Source organism: Ochlerotatus camptorhynchus, unplaced genomic scaffold, assembly GCF_037179485.1.
Source record: "Ochlerotatus camptorhynchus isolate MF236.1 unplaced genomic scaffold, CSIRO-AGI_Acam_v1.1 ptg000324l, whole genome shotgun sequence".
In the NCBI taxonomy this organism is placed as follows: Eukaryota; Metazoa; Arthropoda; class Insecta; order Diptera; family Culicidae; genus Ochlerotatus; species Ochlerotatus camptorhynchus.
The window spans coordinates 474,000-494,061 of NW_027040812.1; the positions used below are offsets into that span (position 1 = coordinate 474,000).

General features: G+C 37.1%; 1 protein-coding gene across 1 annotated transcript in view; it reads left to right on the top strand.

Moving 5' to 3' along the window:
• The window catches only part of Sox15 (Sox box protein 15), a 239,795-nt gene that overhangs the window by 108,947 nt on the left and 110,786 nt on the right, over positions 1–20,062 (top strand). The window contains exon 2 of the mRNA XM_065229926.1: positions 6,971–7,635. Within this exon, the coding sequence (XP_065085998.1) occupies positions 6,971–7,635 (665 nt within the window). The remainder of the gene's footprint in view (positions 1–6,970; positions 7,636–20,062) is intronic.

Below are 20,062 nucleotides of genomic sequence, written 5' to 3' on the forward strand. Positions count from 1 at the left end.
ACATGTCCGGATGTGGCCAATATAGTTCTTACGATACTCAGTTTGACAGTTTCTCATGTGATTTGATGTATCGCTTGATGGATTTTGATTTAAAAAGGATTTACCCCTTCTCCGGGGATACCCGGAACATGTACGGGTGTGGTGCTGGTCATGGTGCTGGTCACCAACATGGTGCTGGTGCTTAATGATCTTATTATTCTCATGTGAATTGATTTATTGCATGGTGGGTTTGGCACGTTTATGAAAAGCTCTGGTCTGATGAATACCCATACTCACCGGAATATGTTCCGGCCATTGCTCTGGAACCAGCGGAACAAATCCAGAAACATTCAATAACGTTCTATGGGACCACGGTATCTTTCTACTGTTCAATACTGTGCTAAACTAATGCAGCATCGTCATGGAATTGTGACTGACTTGCGGTTATTTTTCTCATTGACGTTAAATGTAATCGCAAGTCAGTCCCACTCAGATTTTGGACATATAATAAAAATTTCACGTTATTTTTCCAATATTTTTTTGGTAAACAAAGATGCATTCTGTCACATTGTACGTTTATTTTTAAATTCATTCCTCCAAAATAAGTGTCAAATCAGAAAACTTGTAAAATCTTTGAACGTCGATTTCTCATTTACAGTTTTTTACAGATGGGACTGACTTGCGATTATGGGCAGTACAGTGCTTTCAATTATCACTTAGAAAATTTGGAAATTTTTTTTTTTTTTTGATCCTGCTCTTTCAAGTAACAAACACGTGCGATGTTTCCCTTTTTATACAGCAGGACGAACTAAAGCGACTGCGTATTGCGTTCTCTTTCTAGTACTCGTTTTGAGCACGTGGCTAATCAAAGAAGGCTTTGCCGTTGCGTAGCGCACGTGTAATGAATCAATTTTGCTTGACGGTTTCAATGATACCATAGCTTGCTATTATCACTGCTTTATATGGACGCTAAGATTCAAATATACTGTGGTATGCTTTGGAATAATCTTTCAAAACCTCACCCAAAAATCACTTTTTCACAATTATCTTTTCATACATTGATTTCTCGCAAAAACTTTGTTCAAAACACTTTTAGAACACACAGGCGCACATTTTTGCCGAAGCAATTAAGATACTATGTCTCCTTTTGCATAAAAATATGATTTTTTATAAATTAAATTATATGCTTTAAACAAAAATCACTCTCGCAGTTGAACAAAATAATGATCTTTCAAATGCAATTAAAAACTTGAAAATCTGTTTGCTTCTTTTAGAGACATTGAGAATTGAAAAATGCCAGTTTTTTTTTTTTAAATCACCTTTTACTATATGAGGAAACTTTCCGTAAGACACTATTTGCCTAAAATCACCGTTTTTTTTTTCTTCCTTAATACGGCTTTGGGACCATTGTGCATTGTATGTACACTCAACTACCAAATGCAGCATTTCAGTTTTTTTTTTAATTTTTAACAGAAATACACCAATTTGAGGTTGGCCAATTTGTGCGCGCTCCAGACTTTATGTGTGTTTCAACTTAATCCACTGAAGATTAAACAACACACACCATATGTGTATCCTACAGAAAAAGTTAGTTTTTCGCATATAAGCTATAGTTTAATATTTTTCCATGAAAGAATACACTTTTACAAAACTTTTAGTGCATAAACATACGGTTTTTGTTACTTTATGGTCTTTCCAGAGAGTCTTAAAGTTCACCTTTGAAAAAAACCCTTTCAACTGGCCTCGGTGTACCTTACTCGTGATTGTTTTTGTAGTTAGTCATTGGTTTTGCAGGAATAATATATGAGCATGAGCATGAGCATGATTGACCGCTCACGGTTGCTACTCTGTTATTGCCAGATCAGCTGTACACAGAGACAATAGACGATGCTTGGGACTAGCAATCATCCTCAATGTGTAAAAACTGATGATCTCTAACTAGGCAATACCAGCGCCGGCCGCGCCCGAACGCAGGTCAAGAAAGGAATGGGTAGGAATGTGATGACGTGACACTCGCTTTGATGGAATCCGAGGAATCCTCTGCACTTCACGAGGAATCACTGGGATGTTGGATAAGAGGGTAGGATTTGCAGCAGGGTTCGTTTTGGTAAACGATAAGCTGAATTGACGTCCTAACGATAGGGAGGGGTTACTGTGTAAATAAATAAAAAGGAATGATCTCACTCAAATAACCAAGTGGAGCTGCACCAACAGCAACTGGCCTCCTCGTAGACTTTCTTCGACCCATCGCAGGTATCACCTTAAAACACAGACTTCAAAATCGGACGGATCCATCTCGTCGATATATATTTAATAAAATATAACAAAATACAAACAACCTCGATTTGAGTCACTCAACTTCTTTAAACTCAAGCTATATATGAATATTTTAATTGCATGGTATGATTGAACTCAACTTTGCCTATTTAATGAATCCACAATTTAAGTAAAGAATCAATTTGCTAAATAATCGAGGTTATTTGAGCATACAAGAGTTGTAAAAACGAGTATCAATGAATAATTCTTGAAATAGCAAAACACAGCAAAGGTAAAACAATTAAAATACATTGGCCTAATGTATGATGATATTCAATTTTTTCTCTGGGTAATCCAAATTCTGAAAACCATAGATCATATTATATTATAATAAAATAAAATGAAAATAACAATGCTTTGCTATTTCATACACTTTCTGGTCCTTCAAGATCTGCAGGAAAACTATTTGCTGTAAATGAAAATTATAGTTAAGAAATGATGATATTTAAACATGTGAAATAAAAATAATTTACTAGCCATGCAATATATAAAATATAATGAATGTAAAATAAACAAGTATTACAAAATACAAATAAGCTCGATTTTAGTTAACCTCAGTACATTTCACTGATTTCAACTTTTGATATTGTTTTTTTTTTGGAATTGTTACAAACACTTTATTACACTGAAAATAAAATTTCGTTTATACAACGAAATCGCTCGATTGTTCTACGAATTTATTCGTTGTTTTCTGCAACGAAATGGATTTGTACATTGTATGAAGCTAGTTTCGTTAGAACTGCCACACTCGCTATCGGTACACCCAACCAGCGGGCCACAAGTGTTGGTTGTAGAGACCGAAAAATGTGGAGTGTGTTAGTGAGGATGGGTAAAAACAACTTCATCATTGGAAGGAATAAACATGATAAAAAAATAAAAATAGACTTCAGACTGGACTCGACTCATGAACCTTGCGATCGTCAGATCTGTGCTTTATCCATCGCTTGATATGTGCTACGAGAAACAGTAAAGCTTAAGGCAAACAACAAGCACTTATGGAACGGTAATTCGATGTCACTTGCTTTTTTTTTCTCTAACATAAAACCACCGCGACGAGTAATTTGATTTATTGTGGTAGCTTTCATGTATCGGTCAAACCGACAATATTTTAAAAAAAGTATCCCATCTCCAACACACAATCAGCACTTTAGGACACAATAAGCGCAGTTTTTGGTTTGATTGTACGAAAATGAAATTATATATTATACGAATAAGGTGTAATGTTGACATTGCGCCAGATGACAGGAAAAACGAATGTTTCGTACCATTTATGAAAGATGTGTTGTATGGACGATATTAATTTTTTACGAAACTGTTTTCAGAGATATAACGAAAATACGTTTTCAGTGTATGCACCATGGAATGGTTTAACGCAATATGGAATGCTTTTTAAAATATTGGTAAACTTTAAAAATGAATCAATAGTCAGAAAAATCGAGGTTATTTGGACAGGTAACAGTCTTCATGCACTTGTTATCATGCATTACAATGTTTTTTTTTTAATTTTCCTGAACGAAGGCTGAAAAAAGAGATCCGTCATCGAAGAGCTGAAAATAAACTAAAAGATAAAAATCAGTAAATCCGGCCTAAACGGAGGACTCGCAACACAATAAGCTCCCTCATCACTTATATTCCGAATCTGATTAAATAAGTATTTACAAATAATAAATATATCAACAAGTTATATCATTTTCTCTACTGGAAAGTTAATTGGTTAATTGCACTGTCATATAAACGTTAAACATACATTAGAGAAGGTTTTGCAGGAATAACATATGAAATAATAACCGACAGTGTAATGCCTAAAAAAGCTGTAGGATGGCGTGGTAGATTTCAACTTTTAGAGTGTAACGAATTGTTTCTATTTCTGAAGCATCTCACCACTTATCGGGATTCAACCGTCAAATCACTACACTCAACTGTCTTCCGCATTGATAAGGGAAAACTAATCCCCCTTCTTCAAATCACGTAAATATGTATATCAGATCGATCAAGCGAGTCTCTGCTCAAATCTTGGCCCATACTCATAGGTATACTTAGTTCGCCGCACTCTTGACAGCGAGTAGGCATAGCGAACGCGAAACCCATCGAGATTGTGCCCTCAAGTGGTGTGTATTTTCAAGAATCACGTGCCTCTGCTGGCGCACCAACCGTCGATGGCCGTTAGGCTCTTAGTGGTTGGAAATCGCAATCAAATTAATTTCCATCAATCCCGACATTCGATCCCCCTCTCGAGGACTGCAAATGCAAACATATGTCGAACACATTGTTCTTCAGATGGGAAATCTTGAAATAACCTTCTGACCTCTTCTTGGCGTGTTTCGATGCCATTGTTTGATGTGTAGTTCGGATTGACTTGTCGCCATTTTGGAACGTCAAACCGTATCGAAAATTTTCCCGCGCTAACAGCAATCAGTAAATGTAATTTTAATTAGAAGGGTACTTGCAGCAGTTTGACTATCGGGACGATTGTTGACGGGAGGTTCCAGTCTATTAATGGTACAACGGACCGCCTGTGGCTGTATTATTGAGTTTGGCTGTGTTTTTTTTTCTGTTCGGTGTGTCAATGCTGATACCAGGTAAAAGGACCTCCCGCTGAAGTTCCCATTGTAGGGTATATCGGAAATTGACGGAAAATTCTCATGCATTGCAATGTGTGTACGTTCGTACGCAGATTCGGTACAATTGCGGCTTTCAACGATGATCGTAGGGGACGGCAAGTAGTTGTTTGTAATTTTGTTAATTATTTACATCTGGTTTGGAGAAGAAGTACGTTGAGGTCTATATTTTCTCCCAAGTGTCACGTTATCTGGTCGCAAAAACTTCAAACGATTTCATCACCTTGTGCCGTTGCGGTCCGCGCTGCTTAAGGTGAAAATCCCCCGCCTCGCCGGATGGTATTTGACATCAATAAGGGTAATAAAAATAAATTCTACGGCTCCAATCTCGGTCGGTTAAGATTTGCCGCTGTTGGACGCACGCTACCTCGTCAGTGCATTAGCCAGTGGCAAAAGTTGTCATTACGGGCACAGCAGTGTAAGCGAAAACATGTGAACGGGTATCTCTCTACATGTGGCGCGATAAAAGAATAGACTACGTAAGGGGAATCATTACCCGCGGAGGTAAACATACTTGCTACGGCGACGACGACGGACACCTGGCAGTCGTTTCTTATCACTGCAACCAACACTGAGAAGCAAGTCTATAGTTTAAGGTGAAATAAAATTTTACATTTATGATGTAAACAGGCTTTATATTTATTACTGTGGTAAAATCCAGTATCCGCAAATATTTGTACGTCCAAGTCTGCGTCAATCCGACTGACTATTGATTATTGTTGTTTTTATTCTTACAACTAATAGGGTAGAGAACTACTTCGGCCTAAGCGCTCATTTCGGGCCTATCATGCAGAAAACATCAAATAAATCCATGATTTTGGCGTTAACAGGTAGATTATGCGTTTGGTACGATACTTTAGTTCAAATGCTACCGAACGAAGTCAATAAGAACGCGTGATATGAATGTTTGCACCCAATATGCTCAATACAAATGAAGCGCTCCGACCGAATCAATCTTTTTCTTCATCCGTTTGGCCGAAGTGAGTTCATTGGCGTTTCAATGCGTTAGGCCGAGTTTAGAATCCGTAGGCCGAATTTGGCGAAGCAGTGTTAGACTTTTGAAAATATCTCAACGATTTGTCTTTATCAAATCTTACGGTACGTACGGAAAGGTAAATACATTTGGAAGCCATCATTATTCTGTTCGGTGCTAAACTACGCTAGATTAAGAAAGACTAAGTGCGGGTTGTGCTTAATATACCGGAAATGGGGTAGTTAATCCTACCTATTACAAATCAGAACGGTTGTGTATTTTTTTTTCATAAAATAACGATGGAAAACTGTCAGAAGGAGTAAAAAAAGAAGTATTTTCTACAGCAAAAGTAAATCCGCACTCAAGAAGTAAATGGATCAGATATTGATCATGACTGCTGAAGTCATTACAGACAGTGACGTGATGAACAAGCCTACGGATAAAAATCACGGTAATAAAGAAAAAAAAAATATGCAAAAATTTCAGACTGTGAAGATATTGCAAGAATTCATTTTGAAAGATTTCGCACCTGCTCATTTGAGTTAACTTGGCTGGTGATTGAACAATTTTATGCAAACATTGTCTCAAATACGTCAATTCTAATATTACTCAAACTATTGACCTGTTGGCTCAAGCAGCTTACGTTGAATTTACCCGTAGATTTTCACCCAACCCTTTAGGCTTTTAAACGGCTCAGATTGTACCTTTATACCTTATCTTATCTAAGCCTCTCTGAGGCTGGCAGCAGTCCAAACTCGACGAGCGTCTTTTAATGAATATTTAAATTTGGTAACACTCGCTTATCTGCCGTCCCTGTATATATGTACAAGCTTCTTGTCACTTCGCTACCTCAAGGTTTGTTATCAGTCATCATCAGCAGCAGACTGTCACACAAGCCTTAAGCGCGCTTATCACCGCTAATCACATTTCCCCGAAATCCAAACGGAGAAAATCGCTACCGCTGCTATTTTCGACAAAATTCACTTAACTCACCTTCCTGCTAGCACCATTTACAATCTTTGCCTAGGCTTAGTCTGATTGGACCTGGATTAAAACATGCACTCTTTTCTCCTTTCCTCCCCAGCTCACCACAGCACCAACAATCCGCCGCCCAGCAGAGCTACCACCGATCCTACGAGGAATACATGCACCAGCACCAACAACAACAGCAGCAGCAACAGCAACAACAGCAGCAGAACCAATCCAGTCAGAACCAGTCTCAAAACACTGCGGCCAGTTCCCCGCTGCCTGGTCATCCCGGCCAGCACTCTAGCACAGGAGGAGGAATGCTAGCACCACAAAGTCCCAGCATGCTCAGCTCCGGCAGTAACGGCATGATGTCCTCCCCGCTCATGCAATCCCATTCACCGCTGCTCTCGTCGAATCCCTCCCTGTTGAACTCTCAGTCCCCGCTTCTTTCCAACTCTCCGCTGATGAGTCAGTACTCCCCCTATCAGGATGTGATCCCAACCATCCTGCCGCAGGACGACCCCGGTGGATGGGGTGGATATGCCCTCGCCCCAGGACCGTACCAGAGTGAGTTCTGTGCATCCAACTATGGAGTGTTACACCAGCGGCAGCAGTATGGAGCACCGGGGAAAATGGGACCACATGGGACGCTGAAAAGTGCCAAAGAGGCACGCATCCGGCGGCCCATGAACGCCTTCATGGTGTGGGCTAAGGTGGAACGGAAAAAGCTCGCCGATGAAAATCCAGATCTACACAATGCCGATCTCAGTAAAATGCTAGGTAAGTGTTTGTTTGTTTAGCTGGCTTTTTGAGATTTGGTGGCGGGTGCAAATTGATAAGAGTCTGATAGTGCTTAGGTTGGGACGGCGCAACTGATGGCTAGGGTGACCAAATCGGTTGGGTTTGCGTTGGATATTCTGGCATTATAGACTGTATGGACTGTTTTTGTATAAAACGGGCACAGTTTTTCCGTCACATATTTTGTGTTTATCTACATCACTTGATGCTTTCTTCAGCAAGTATGAAGCTCTGCTTATAAGCAACATTGATAAAATAACAATGAATATATTTGAAGCAGCATGTAAATTTCACATGTGCTTTAAAATGCAATTTTTATACATATATCAATATAACTAAATCACCTGGACACATTTTGCAATTGTGTTAGACTAAGTATTTATTTTTTATTTTAGCGCTATTAAATGATGTTACACACCACTAAAACAATTATTTATTTCACAAATGAAAGTGTACGTCCAACTTTTATAACTTCAGAAAACTAACTATTCTTCGCTGCATACAGTGAAACTATTTAAGGCTTTTTGACAAAACTCATGTAATCATGACATGATTACCTGAGATTTCTCAAAAATGTAAATATTTACACGTCGTGCATTGAAGAATTGTGTCTCAATAATTTTGATACAGTAATGACCCGGTATTGCCAGCCCAATTTAAAAAATCTTTTTTAATGTTCTACGAAAGCCATGCGATTTAGAATCCATTATCTTTGTATGATGATCTTGAGTTCCTAGTTGCGTCTTATAAAACCATCACACCAGTGCGGGAGATAGACAGTGTCTCCGGGAATTTTTTTAACGAGCATCACTCCATTTTCGTACTGTTTGTGCTCCATTTTGTAGCTTTTCTATCACTTTTACTTTGTTGACTCCATGGTACCAGAAAAGATATAGATATATACAATATTAGCAACGATGTGAAACAACCACTACGGGATGGCCGTTCAGAATTGTTCATCGGATGTGAAATGAGGGAACATTTAAATTTACCACGATTTAAAGTACTTCAATGCAACATTACATTTTTTACCAACAATTAATAATTTTTCAATATGTTATCTTAACTAATTTCTGGAAACATCTACTTATTTTTATTCAACAAGAATCAATAATGACATAACAATGACCAATGTCATCACTTACTCACACATGAAATCTGCCTCAACCAACCAGGCAGAACGCGACCTAAGCCTCACTGAACCAAAGGACAGGGTCAATAATGTTGGTACAGTAATATTAATAAATATTTAAAAAACAGGGTTGCTTCCACTTACTTGCTATAAAAAATGTTTTTTTGAATTATAAAATCATTAGATGTTATAATCAGTGTTTACTCGGCTGTCAACAGAAGCAGACCACTCTCAATGTGTGTGTCACGCGATCGTCTGTTTACTCGATAGCAACCATTTTGTGGTCCTCCTCATTGTTCTTCATCAGCAGTTCTTTCAGTCGATGCGTCGTCGGCTTTGGAAAGCAACCGTTTTGTGATGAATGTGCGAGTGCTGACCACGTTTTGCGTCCATTGCTGCAGTGGAAGCGCTCTGACCCCCGTTGGCGAATCTGCCATACAATGAACCCACTGGAAACGGCTCCCGTTCTGGTGGAGGAGGCTTATTGGATAGCGGAAGATATAATGTGTATTTTTTTGTACCTTTTGACTATAGTTTTAAGATGAATTGTATAGTGAGCAAGAATCCTCGGCTCTGTCAAGTTAATTCGGTTGAGCCTTATCAAATAAAATAATAAACAAAAGAATAGTTGTTATTTATAATTTGACAAGAAGAGATGGTGACTGAGAGTGAGCCCTCACGAATTGTAAAATCGCTGATTGTGACTCTCTGACAGCAATATTGACAAACACATACTACCTCTTTTATCTTACAAGTTCAAAATTTCATTAAAACATCTGATGATTTCATAATTACGAAAATAATTTGAGAAGCAAGTGAGTGGAAGCATCCGGATAAAAGTCTGATACGTTGAGTGACTGACAAAATCTGGTCATTGCTGTACTTTTTAATCCTGTTTTGTTAAGCTATTACAGTTTTCGTTAAATTTAAATTTAAAATACATATTTGCAGCACTTAAACAAATTTAGTTCTGACTATTGACTTATTCAACGTATTTTTTGTAATCTTTATTATGGAGATTTTTAGCCAACTGGCTAGTTCATCTCCGAAGTCAGTCAACACAACAGCCTTTTCCATTTTGTTCTAATTAAGAGGCAACTAACAATCACTAGATTTGCTTTTACTTCTTCTTGTATTCCCAAGCAACACGGCTTGTCATTAAGAAGTTGAAAATTCTTTTTAATGACTTACGTAAAGAATCAATAATACTGTAATATACGTCATTAAATACATTTATATAACCTAAAAAGCGCAAGACGCGGAGCTTATACAACTTAATACTGGTCTTATAACATGTTTTGGAAACATCATAAAAACCAGCGGCAAAAAACAATAAAAAAAAACTTGAGCATGGGATTCGATCACTGGTAGACTTACTACTTCCTAACTAGAACAACTCCGCTTGATGAGAGGTTTGTTATAAGTATCTATCATGTTCTTGCCAATGGCATGAAAATTGTATTCTCGTTCAACACGCTTTCGATCCGTCATAAAGATGTTTTGTTAGCAGCAAAGCGTACATCTAATTGCCAGAGTGTTATTTTAAAGTATTTTCAACTCCTTATAAGACAACCTGCACATTTTCAGTTATATTAATTTATGAGATGTCATAAACAAGTGTTTTCAACTTTCTTTATAACAAACCTCCGAATACCTCATAAGAAACTGTCAATCACTGCGTGAAGAGACAGTCCGGCTCAATGGCGCCGTCAATGTTTACGTCAATCTGGAAAGTTCAGAATCTCTTCAAGAACTTTATAAATTCAACTAAGATTGATTTTGTATACGACAAGTTTTAAAGTGGTATTAAAACAGTAAGATGCACGTTTAAATAACATTTAAAGATAAAAGCAAAAGAAAACTATTTTGGAAAATGTTGAATCTAGGAATGTATGAAGAAAACATCTATAAACCTCATATATAACGTGGGATGTTTTCTGCATCACTTATAATTCATTTATATAACAAGCCGTTCTAATTATTTTTCAAAAAGATGTTCTATGTTTTACTTGGGTTCCTTAATCATCACTTTCTAAAAATATTGGTAAAATTAGTTGGTAGCGTGCGTCGCCGTGCCAAAATCGTCGATGTTTTATAAATATCAACTGGTATGGTGAGATAAATCTTACCATCTCTTTTATTGCTTCACTTTTCAATAGAACAGCAAATGTGATGTCACATATAGCGCATAAAAATGACATAGACATCAAATTCAAATTGCCAGACCACGCTGTATGAACTTTTGTTTACATCCCTGAGCGGGAAAGCAAATTAATAGGGCCCTGCTGCTATGTATGTTCCCTGTTTGGTTTAGTTCAATCTAATGTGACTTATTAAGTTGGATCGTTAATGTGCCAAAAAATATCCTTTATTTATTCAGTTTATGATATTAGTTCACCATTAAATACATCAGCTCATCTAAATTAATGAGTAAAACATTTTCATGACCAAGGTTGCAAATACTCATTTCAGCTAAAATAATGTTTTTCGGAATAATAAAACCAAAAGATGGTATGATGGCATGTTTTACTTGTAATTTACAAGAAGAGGTTACAAAGTAAGCGTTTGAAACATAAAACCTGTAAATTTTGCTTTCCATGAGTCACAATCAGCGATTTTCTGATCGCTGAGTGAGTGAGTGAGTGAGCTAGTGGGTGTGTGAAAAATCGCTGATTGTGACTCTCATGAAGTGAAATAAACAGATTTAATATGTCAAACACATTCTTTGAAACCTCTTCTTGTATCCTACCAATTCAAAATATGATCATGGCATCTAAATATTTCATAATTAAAAAAAAACATTGTTTTAGCTGAAATGAGATTTTGCAACCTTGGTCATGACTATTGTGTGCATGTATGTGTACACTAGACTGATGCAAAATTTGAAATTTTCGCTCCACAGTGCTCAAACGGTTCCAAATTGTGTTCTGATTATCCTCCCAAAATTTGAACTCCTTTAGTAAGAACCTGACTTGGCACAAACCATTTGAAGTTTATATGGAAATTACCATGGGGAAACCATAATTTCAGCTCATATCTATCTCAAAATTCATCAGTTCACTCTACTTTAGAAAATTATAGCTTAGCTTGTTGAAAATTTTCTCAGCTACAACTTTGTTGAAGACCACTTTTCGATCAAATGTAAGGAACAAAAATTATTAATGATTCAAGTCACTGGTGTCTTATGATTATGCTCAATCAACTGTTCAGTAGGCAACATTGGTGTTTATGGCGCGTAGAATAGAGGAAAAAATCATGGCTACTATGTCACACTGCAGAATACAGTGTTGCCCACAATACAAATGCTTAAACTTGCCATAAGATTATCAATGTCTTAAACAATTAATAACTATTTTATTTGACATTTGGCTGAAAAACAATTTTCTGCAAAGTTGTAGCTGATAAAAATTCTCATAAGAATAGCAATAGAACATTTTAACTGTACAATATGGAAAAAGGCTAGAAGACAATGAACAAAAAGTTTGGTTTTTCCTTAGTAATTTCCATATAAAATTCAGATGGTTTGTGCCTAGTCAGATTCTTATCAAATGAGTTTAAACTTTCGGAGGCTAATCAGGACCCGATTTGAAACCGTTTGAACAGTGTGGAACAAAAATTTCAAATTTTGCATCAGTCTAGTGTACACTGCTGACGATGATTGAAGAATATTTCAAAAGGAAGAAGAATACATCTTTCTTCCACGTATATGTGTATAGAGGATCCCATAGAAAAGAAAATATGAAAAAAAACCTTGCTTGTTTACACTAGAAAGCGTACAGATAGAATTATAGAATACTATTTATTGGTAAGACTAGTTTAGATTGATCATTCTGAAGTTATACGATTGACTATCATTAGTTTAAGGGACCATTAATAAATTAGGTAGCATATTTTTGGACAATTATAGACCTCCCTCCCACTCGTAGCAAGTTTCGCTATACCTAATACATGGTCGGTCACAACTTATAAAGCCCCCTCCCACCTTACCTCCTCAAATGCTACGTCATTTATGCATGTTCCCTGAGCAAAGTATGTTTTTGTTTGGAACAATATGTATACATAACCCCAATGAACAATACGGATACAACGTAAAAGAAAAAAGTTACAGACGAATTTTGGTCTCCGTTTTATAAACTGATCAGTCCTTAGGAGAATTGAAAGAATAAGTGATTTAAGTCACACACTTAGAAATTAGTAATTATACACGTGACGGAATCCATCTTTGACATAATAGATGAGACGTAAAAAAACATGTCATGTAATATTAAGTGCTCCGAGACTGAAAGTTCGTTACTAGACGAAAAGTATGTTTGATTGAGCTATATTTCGCGTCTGTTATGACTCAAATTTATGTCAAAATTGACGCTCGTATATGTCACTCTCAGAGCACCTAAATTTACATGAATTTTTTTAAGTGTGTAGGGTAGGTGAAACAGTTTTGGCACTAGTTAGTTAGCATTTTTACATCTCACATTTTATAAAATAACATATGTAACATAAGTCCTGGGAAAAATTCAAAAGCATGTCATTTGAAATCAAATAATCTTATTTTAAAATCCTCTTCAGGGTATTTTATTATATATATAAACTGTTGAAAAATACATTTACAATACACTCAATGGACCATGATCTTCGATACTTCGCAGTGTGCGGAGAACATGTTGAATCAGGTTCTGGACGGTGTCTATGTCGATTTCTTTTATCTTTCGCTTGATTCGATTAACCAATTGTTGCTCATTTTGAGCTTCCCAACCATCGTCGTACACCATACGCTTGAGTACAACCCAGAAATTTTCGATTGGACGAGCCTGAGGTACGGTTGGTGGATTGTCCTTTTTCGGTACAAATGGTATTTTTTGCTCAGTTAGCCAATCCAATGTTTTTTTTTCGCATAATGACAGCTTGCAAGATCCGGCCAAAACATGATTTCGTCCTGAGCGTGATATTTGTTAATGAATTGCTTCAATTTCGGCAAGCATTGGCTGATATAAACGTCAGAATTGATCGCTTTGGCCTTGTGTGGGCGAATCAGAGGTGCCGAGACACCCTTCGATGACATCGCTGCCCACACCAACACCTTTGGCTCATATTTCGATTTGCTGGCATATTTAACATCGTCTGGTGTTTTTTTTTAATGTTGGCAGTATAAAAACGGTGTTACCACTCAATTCATGATGCGAAAACGTGAAGTACGATTCATCATCCAAAATGATGCACTTTTCATTCGCAAAATGATCACGACGAAGTGCCCGGCAGCATTTTGGTATTTTTTCGAGTTGTTGCTGTGAATATTTTGGTGCACGCTGACGTTTTTCGATAGATTACGTTGTTCTTTTTCAAAATCCGATGGATTGTCATGTTTGAAACATGAAATTTTCGTGCTAATTTGCGTGTTGATTGACCAACCTTGTTTTCAGCACTTGACAGCAATTTTTTGGTTGTTCTGGCGCTCAATTTTGTTGGGCGACCGTATTTCTTTTTATTTTCTGGTTCTTTACCATCACGACAATCCTTCAAAACACGATAAATAGTATTACAAGATTGGGCTGGTGTAAGAAACCCCCTTGTTGTGCGGCAGGCAACTGATAACACTAAATTGATGTTTAATGTACACACTTAGAAATAACTACTTTTACACGAGACGTAATCCATATTGGACGTAAATCATGGAACGTAAACAAACATTTCATGTAAAATTAAGTGTTCTGAAACCGAAACATAAGCAACTCGACAAAAGAGAACCTTTGATTAAATTGATTTTCTCGTTTCTTTCAAATGATTCTTATGTCAAAAGGGCCGCCTACATGTGTCGGTTTCAGGGAACTGAAATTTACGTTACTTTTTCGTAGTGTGTATTCTGAATGATGAATAATTGTTATAATAATTGATTTTAATCCACAAGCTCCAACGCCAGTTGTGGCATCAGTTGTTCCTTTACTGTTCGTAGGGGTGCTCCAGTTTTAGACCGTAATGATTGTTTCAACGAAGCATTCTTCCATTGCTAATAGGTGAATTGAAAGCATGCTGATTTTGATATAAATTCTCCTTATACATTTATGGGATGAGTTTCAGTGAAGATCAGGACTGGCAAATACCATTTTCAATGAAAGATCTCACGCGATATTTGTAGAGATACTTCTGTCACTATCATTGGATGAGAAATCGAAGATAGAGATTTTCTTCAAATCCCATCGAATTTTTTTTGTCATGACAGAACGGGACAGTGTTATGATCATCGTAATTACTAGCTCATTTAATGCTATTAAAATTACTTGTACCGAGGAAACCCTAATAATACGGTTGTTTAAATTCATCTAAATCAGTTAGAAATGTTGAAGTCAAAACCGCATAAGAATTATTCTCATGAGTGCTTGATCATTGAAAATTGACAAGAAAGCTAATGATAGGTAGTTTCGTCTCGTGATAGTGAGAGGACCTGTTTTCTCATCGTCACATGACGGTCGTGATATTTACCAGCCTTGGTGAAGATTATTCCACTCCTAATACCTCGTTCTCATGACGCTCTATATCACATGATATAACGAGATGATATCGATATCAAGTTGACGTGTTCACATTACGGTGACTTGATATAGTTTGTCATTTATGACAGTGAGAAAAAAGAACAACTTTGTTATTGTTTGCATGTGCAGCATCAGGGATTTTAGTTTACTGTGGAAACCTATCCTGACGGCGGTATCGGGTTGAAGCTTTCAGAGCGTACGAAGCCAGTACCGAGGAGATCCGGATACTTTTGACTTATGAGTGTCGGAATATTTGCTGCAGCCTGACCAATCATATCATACAAATGGAAAGCTGTTTAACGCTGCATTTTCACTTTCAAAACGATGGACATTGCGTTGATTTTGTAGGCTACACAGGACAGTCAGAGCAAGGTAAAGAATGTTCACATGGACATTCTTTAAATGCGGATCTTTTTAGTATCATAGAACGTCTGAGGCGGAAACAACATGCGCAGCGCTCAGCACCATTGATTACAGTTGGATCATGCTCGCGAAAAATCTCTTATTCACCGACTTTCACCTTGATGTTGATGACTTCCCCTAGGAAGAGCTTGTTGATCTAATTCCTCCTATGGTACCTGGGCAGTCGACACAAAACGGCGTCCGTTCTGGTGACGGAACGTTTTGGTTGGGTACCGGAGAAAATCTTTGATTTGCTACATTTTTTTGTTCGACGAGCACACTTCGAAGGCGATCACCACCGTGAAGCCTTCCATTAGTTGGCGACAGTTGAATGGAGCCAATCCGATGGTACTGATTGCGGAAGAACTTCCTCTCGGGTAGGTGGGTCAGGAGATTTAGAATGGTTGCTTGAAACTGCCAGTTCGGATTTTTTAAATGTTTTGATTGACTCGACGTTTATTGTATTATATATTATTATATATTATCGACCGAACTGCTGATCCGCAAGTTGCCTTTCCAACGTTTGGTCCGTGAAATCACTCAGGACTTCAAGACCGATCTGCGCTTCCAGAGCTCGGCCGTCATGGCCCTGCAGGAAGCGAGCGAGGCCTATCTGGTCGGTCTGTTCGAAGATACCAACTTGTGCGCCATCCACGCTAAGCGTGTCACGATCATGCCAAAGGACATCCAGCTGGCTCGGCGTATCCGTGGTGAACGTGCTTAATTTAAATATGGCTCCCGAGATCGCATGTCTTTCAACAAAGTTTGCTTGTGGCTCGCACCACACGGAAAAAAAAAATTACATTTTAAGCCAAAAACTAGCGACCAGCTGTATTGTGGTCTGGTTGCCAGTCACTGATTTTCGGGATTTTATCAAGTACACAACATGATATGAGCTATATCAAGAACTATTCATGATATAGATCGACAGATCTTTTGTATGGGATATTACGTAATATAGAACATGATATAGCTGCTATATCACAATTACTCTATATCACTTGATATAGAGCATAATGAAAACAGATTATAAAAGTACAATATTCATATTACCGTACGTTTGTAAAGCCAAAGTATTTTGTATGTCTTGATTTAACACAAATTTTGAAGACGCAGGGCCCAAGCCTAGGTTCTTGAGTGAATGTTTTGGATGGTCAAGATAGTAAAAATAAACAGAAGGTTAATTAGACTTGAATTCGTTTTTATTAGATAATGATCTAACAATTTTTTCGCACACATGCAATCTTTCTCTGTTTGTCGTAGCAGCTGTCATTATTTGTCCCCGAGATTTCAGATGGGAAAACACGAAACTCAAAACAATATATGTTAAAGGACAATCGGTATGCCTTACAGACGAAGATAATGGTAACTTCCATTCCGGTGGGTTGAATCCGGTGTGTTAAATACGATGGGATTGAGGTAACGTATTCAGTTCGGCCAATCTTCATCGAATAGCGTGTAGAGTAAACTGTGAACTTAGTTTTGGAGTCTTGTTTTGGTTACCGGTGGCACGCAGTTCCATGTGCAGATCCTTTATTCCCAGCTGCATACACTTCTCAGCGACGTCCAAAATAAAGGTGTAGGGTGGAACTTCATCACGACAAGCCTGACCTTCATTTCATCATCGAAACGAGAAATGCTTTCCTGTTCAGACAGATCGGTGGGATTTCCCAACAAACAATCATCTATTGACGAAACGACTTCTGGGTCATTTTATTCAACTGCATGCTTAATAGTACTTGTACTATTTTTAATAATAACTTCCGTTCACACAAATCTGGAGCATTTATTCAACCACAACACATTGAACTATTGGTGTTGTATAAGGTATGTCGAGAAGCTTTTACTCGACTTATATGAGTTGTAACAGAGTTTATACTATATTTTTTTTGCTTATTCAGCGTTTATTACACATCACTGCTTCCTTAAAACAGTGATCCTCTGTATACGCTTGGTTCTCATGTGAAGTAACTTTTAATTAGACATTATTATACATTTATTAAACAATTATTCAACTGTGAGAAAATTAACCCGAAAATAAGAGGGACGGTAATAGGGAAGGGTGTGTTTCTTAAGGGATTGTTTTCATTATTTCTGACGTGGCTCGCACCACACAGATATTAGAAAATGTATAAGGTACTTATACATGTCTTTATTAAATCAATTGAAAACAGTCGAATTAAAGTGTCAATGTATGTACAAATTACACTTTATCAGTTTGTTATTAGATCAAACTTCTGGCGTTGAATTGGGAAGACGTTTAACGTTTTTACAGCTTTTAATAAGTAACTTAATCAGATCAGAGAAAACAGCACATAATTCGACAACTTGTTTTATTCAGCATTGTACACTGTTACACAGCATTTATTCAATATATATGTTCATTTGTGAATCTGAATTGTTTGCTGGGTTGCGAGTTCTAGACTTCTCCCGTAAGTCCCGTGATGGTTATGTTCATGAGCCGGTAAGATTCAAGTTTCTGTGGATAAGTTTGGAGAAACGGAAGTGTGGCAAAAAACAAACAAAAAACCACGTAACACTAGTGTCAATAATCGCACACTATGATTTTATGCACCGGTGTTTAGCCGCGCTTTAAAGCCATTAAGTAATGCACTAAAGAATATCAACAGTTTGCATATTTTGGTAAAAAATATCGCGAAACAAATTGTTCGATTTTAAGCCGTACGGCTAAGGAAGAGACCCAATTAGGCAAGCAATATTTAGAAGCCAATTGCAAGCTACTGAATTGTGGAATCATGAACTGAAATGTTATCTTCTATGTCCATACATGTTGCTCTGCTGAAATAAAGATGTTCAGAGCCAAATATACCCATGTTATCTTTGAATTAGCTATAATTACCACTAGGGGCCAAATACTGGAGCTAGAGTCAAAAATACTCAATTTTATGTCAAAATTTACGCTCGTATATGTCATTCTCAGAGTACATAAATTTACATCAATTTTTCTAAGTGTGTAATTCTAATTGGATGTTTCGGAACAGTTGATCACTTCCACAAAATGGTACATTTAGAGCGGTAGAATGCATAATTTGTTGGGGAAAACGTTTCAAAAGTACTATTTAAAAGTGCCTAATGAAATACTGAAATAAGTATCTTATAGCAATATCATGGAAGAGGATGACTGAGAATCGAAAATTTAACGTTATGGTGATCAACTCCACCTTAATAATCAACATCATCCCATTTTACGGTCCCGTGCATACTTTATCGTTGTGATTGGAATAGTTTGTGTTGATATAGGGGAAATGGCTCTAATGTTGGCCTATGGATCTAAGATTGGGCCCATCGCTAAAAATCTGCTATGTATCAATTTTATCTATGAATGCGTCATTGGGACTGTACTAATGGATAATTTTGGTCGCTAATGAAAATTTAGTCGATTGCTGAATGTATGTATGGGCCCAAATTAGGGGCATTTAGGCCGACATTACATCCATTTCCCCTAAATTTCAGTTTCTCCAACTTAAATTTTTGAAGTTTGTGCTATCTTGGTGAATTGATTTCATGGAGGCAATATGTTTGCTTTTAATCAATTTTAAACTAGATGATAAAAATACCAATAGATTTTTTACTGGTAAATCCTAGGTACAGTATCACAAAAATTACTAAAAGAAATCAATGGAAATTATGAAAAGAGCTGCAAGGTAAATCCAAAATTATAAGGGGATTGAACTTTGGATTAATTGCAAATAAATTTTACTTAGAATCCCAAGGTTTATAATTTAAATCTAAAAAAAACCTCTGAGAATAAGTCCAAGGTAGTTGTAAAATAAAATAACCAGAGAAAGCGCAGGATTATTTTAAGAAAATTCTTGAAACAATCTATGAAGAAAATTTATTATGATATTATATATTTACTATATTCAAATGATATTCGCGAAGGTATACCCCATACAGACTATGGCTTATATCATGTAAAATAGGCTGTCTTGCAATGAGCCCTCATACATCTAGTTTTCACTGGCAGGTCACGGCACCATTATGATCGCGCACGGATAGGACCCGACTTTTACGTTGTGTGATAAAAGGAGATATTGAAACGAGAATGATTATTTGACCGTCCTGCCATGGCGGAGGTAGGAGAACTATAAACGTTTATTTATTGTAACATAACAAGGAAACTACAAAAGCAATGAAAATTATACGAGGACAAGTGGTGACATCTATGAGTAGGTACAGTAATTACTGTATGTTAAGGGTAGAGGCAGTAGTAGTCGCCTGCACGAACAATCCTATATATGAGTGCTCATTGCAAGACAGCATATATTACATGATATAAGCCATAGTCTGTACGGGGTATTAGAAGGATTCCTATGGAATTCTGAAGATA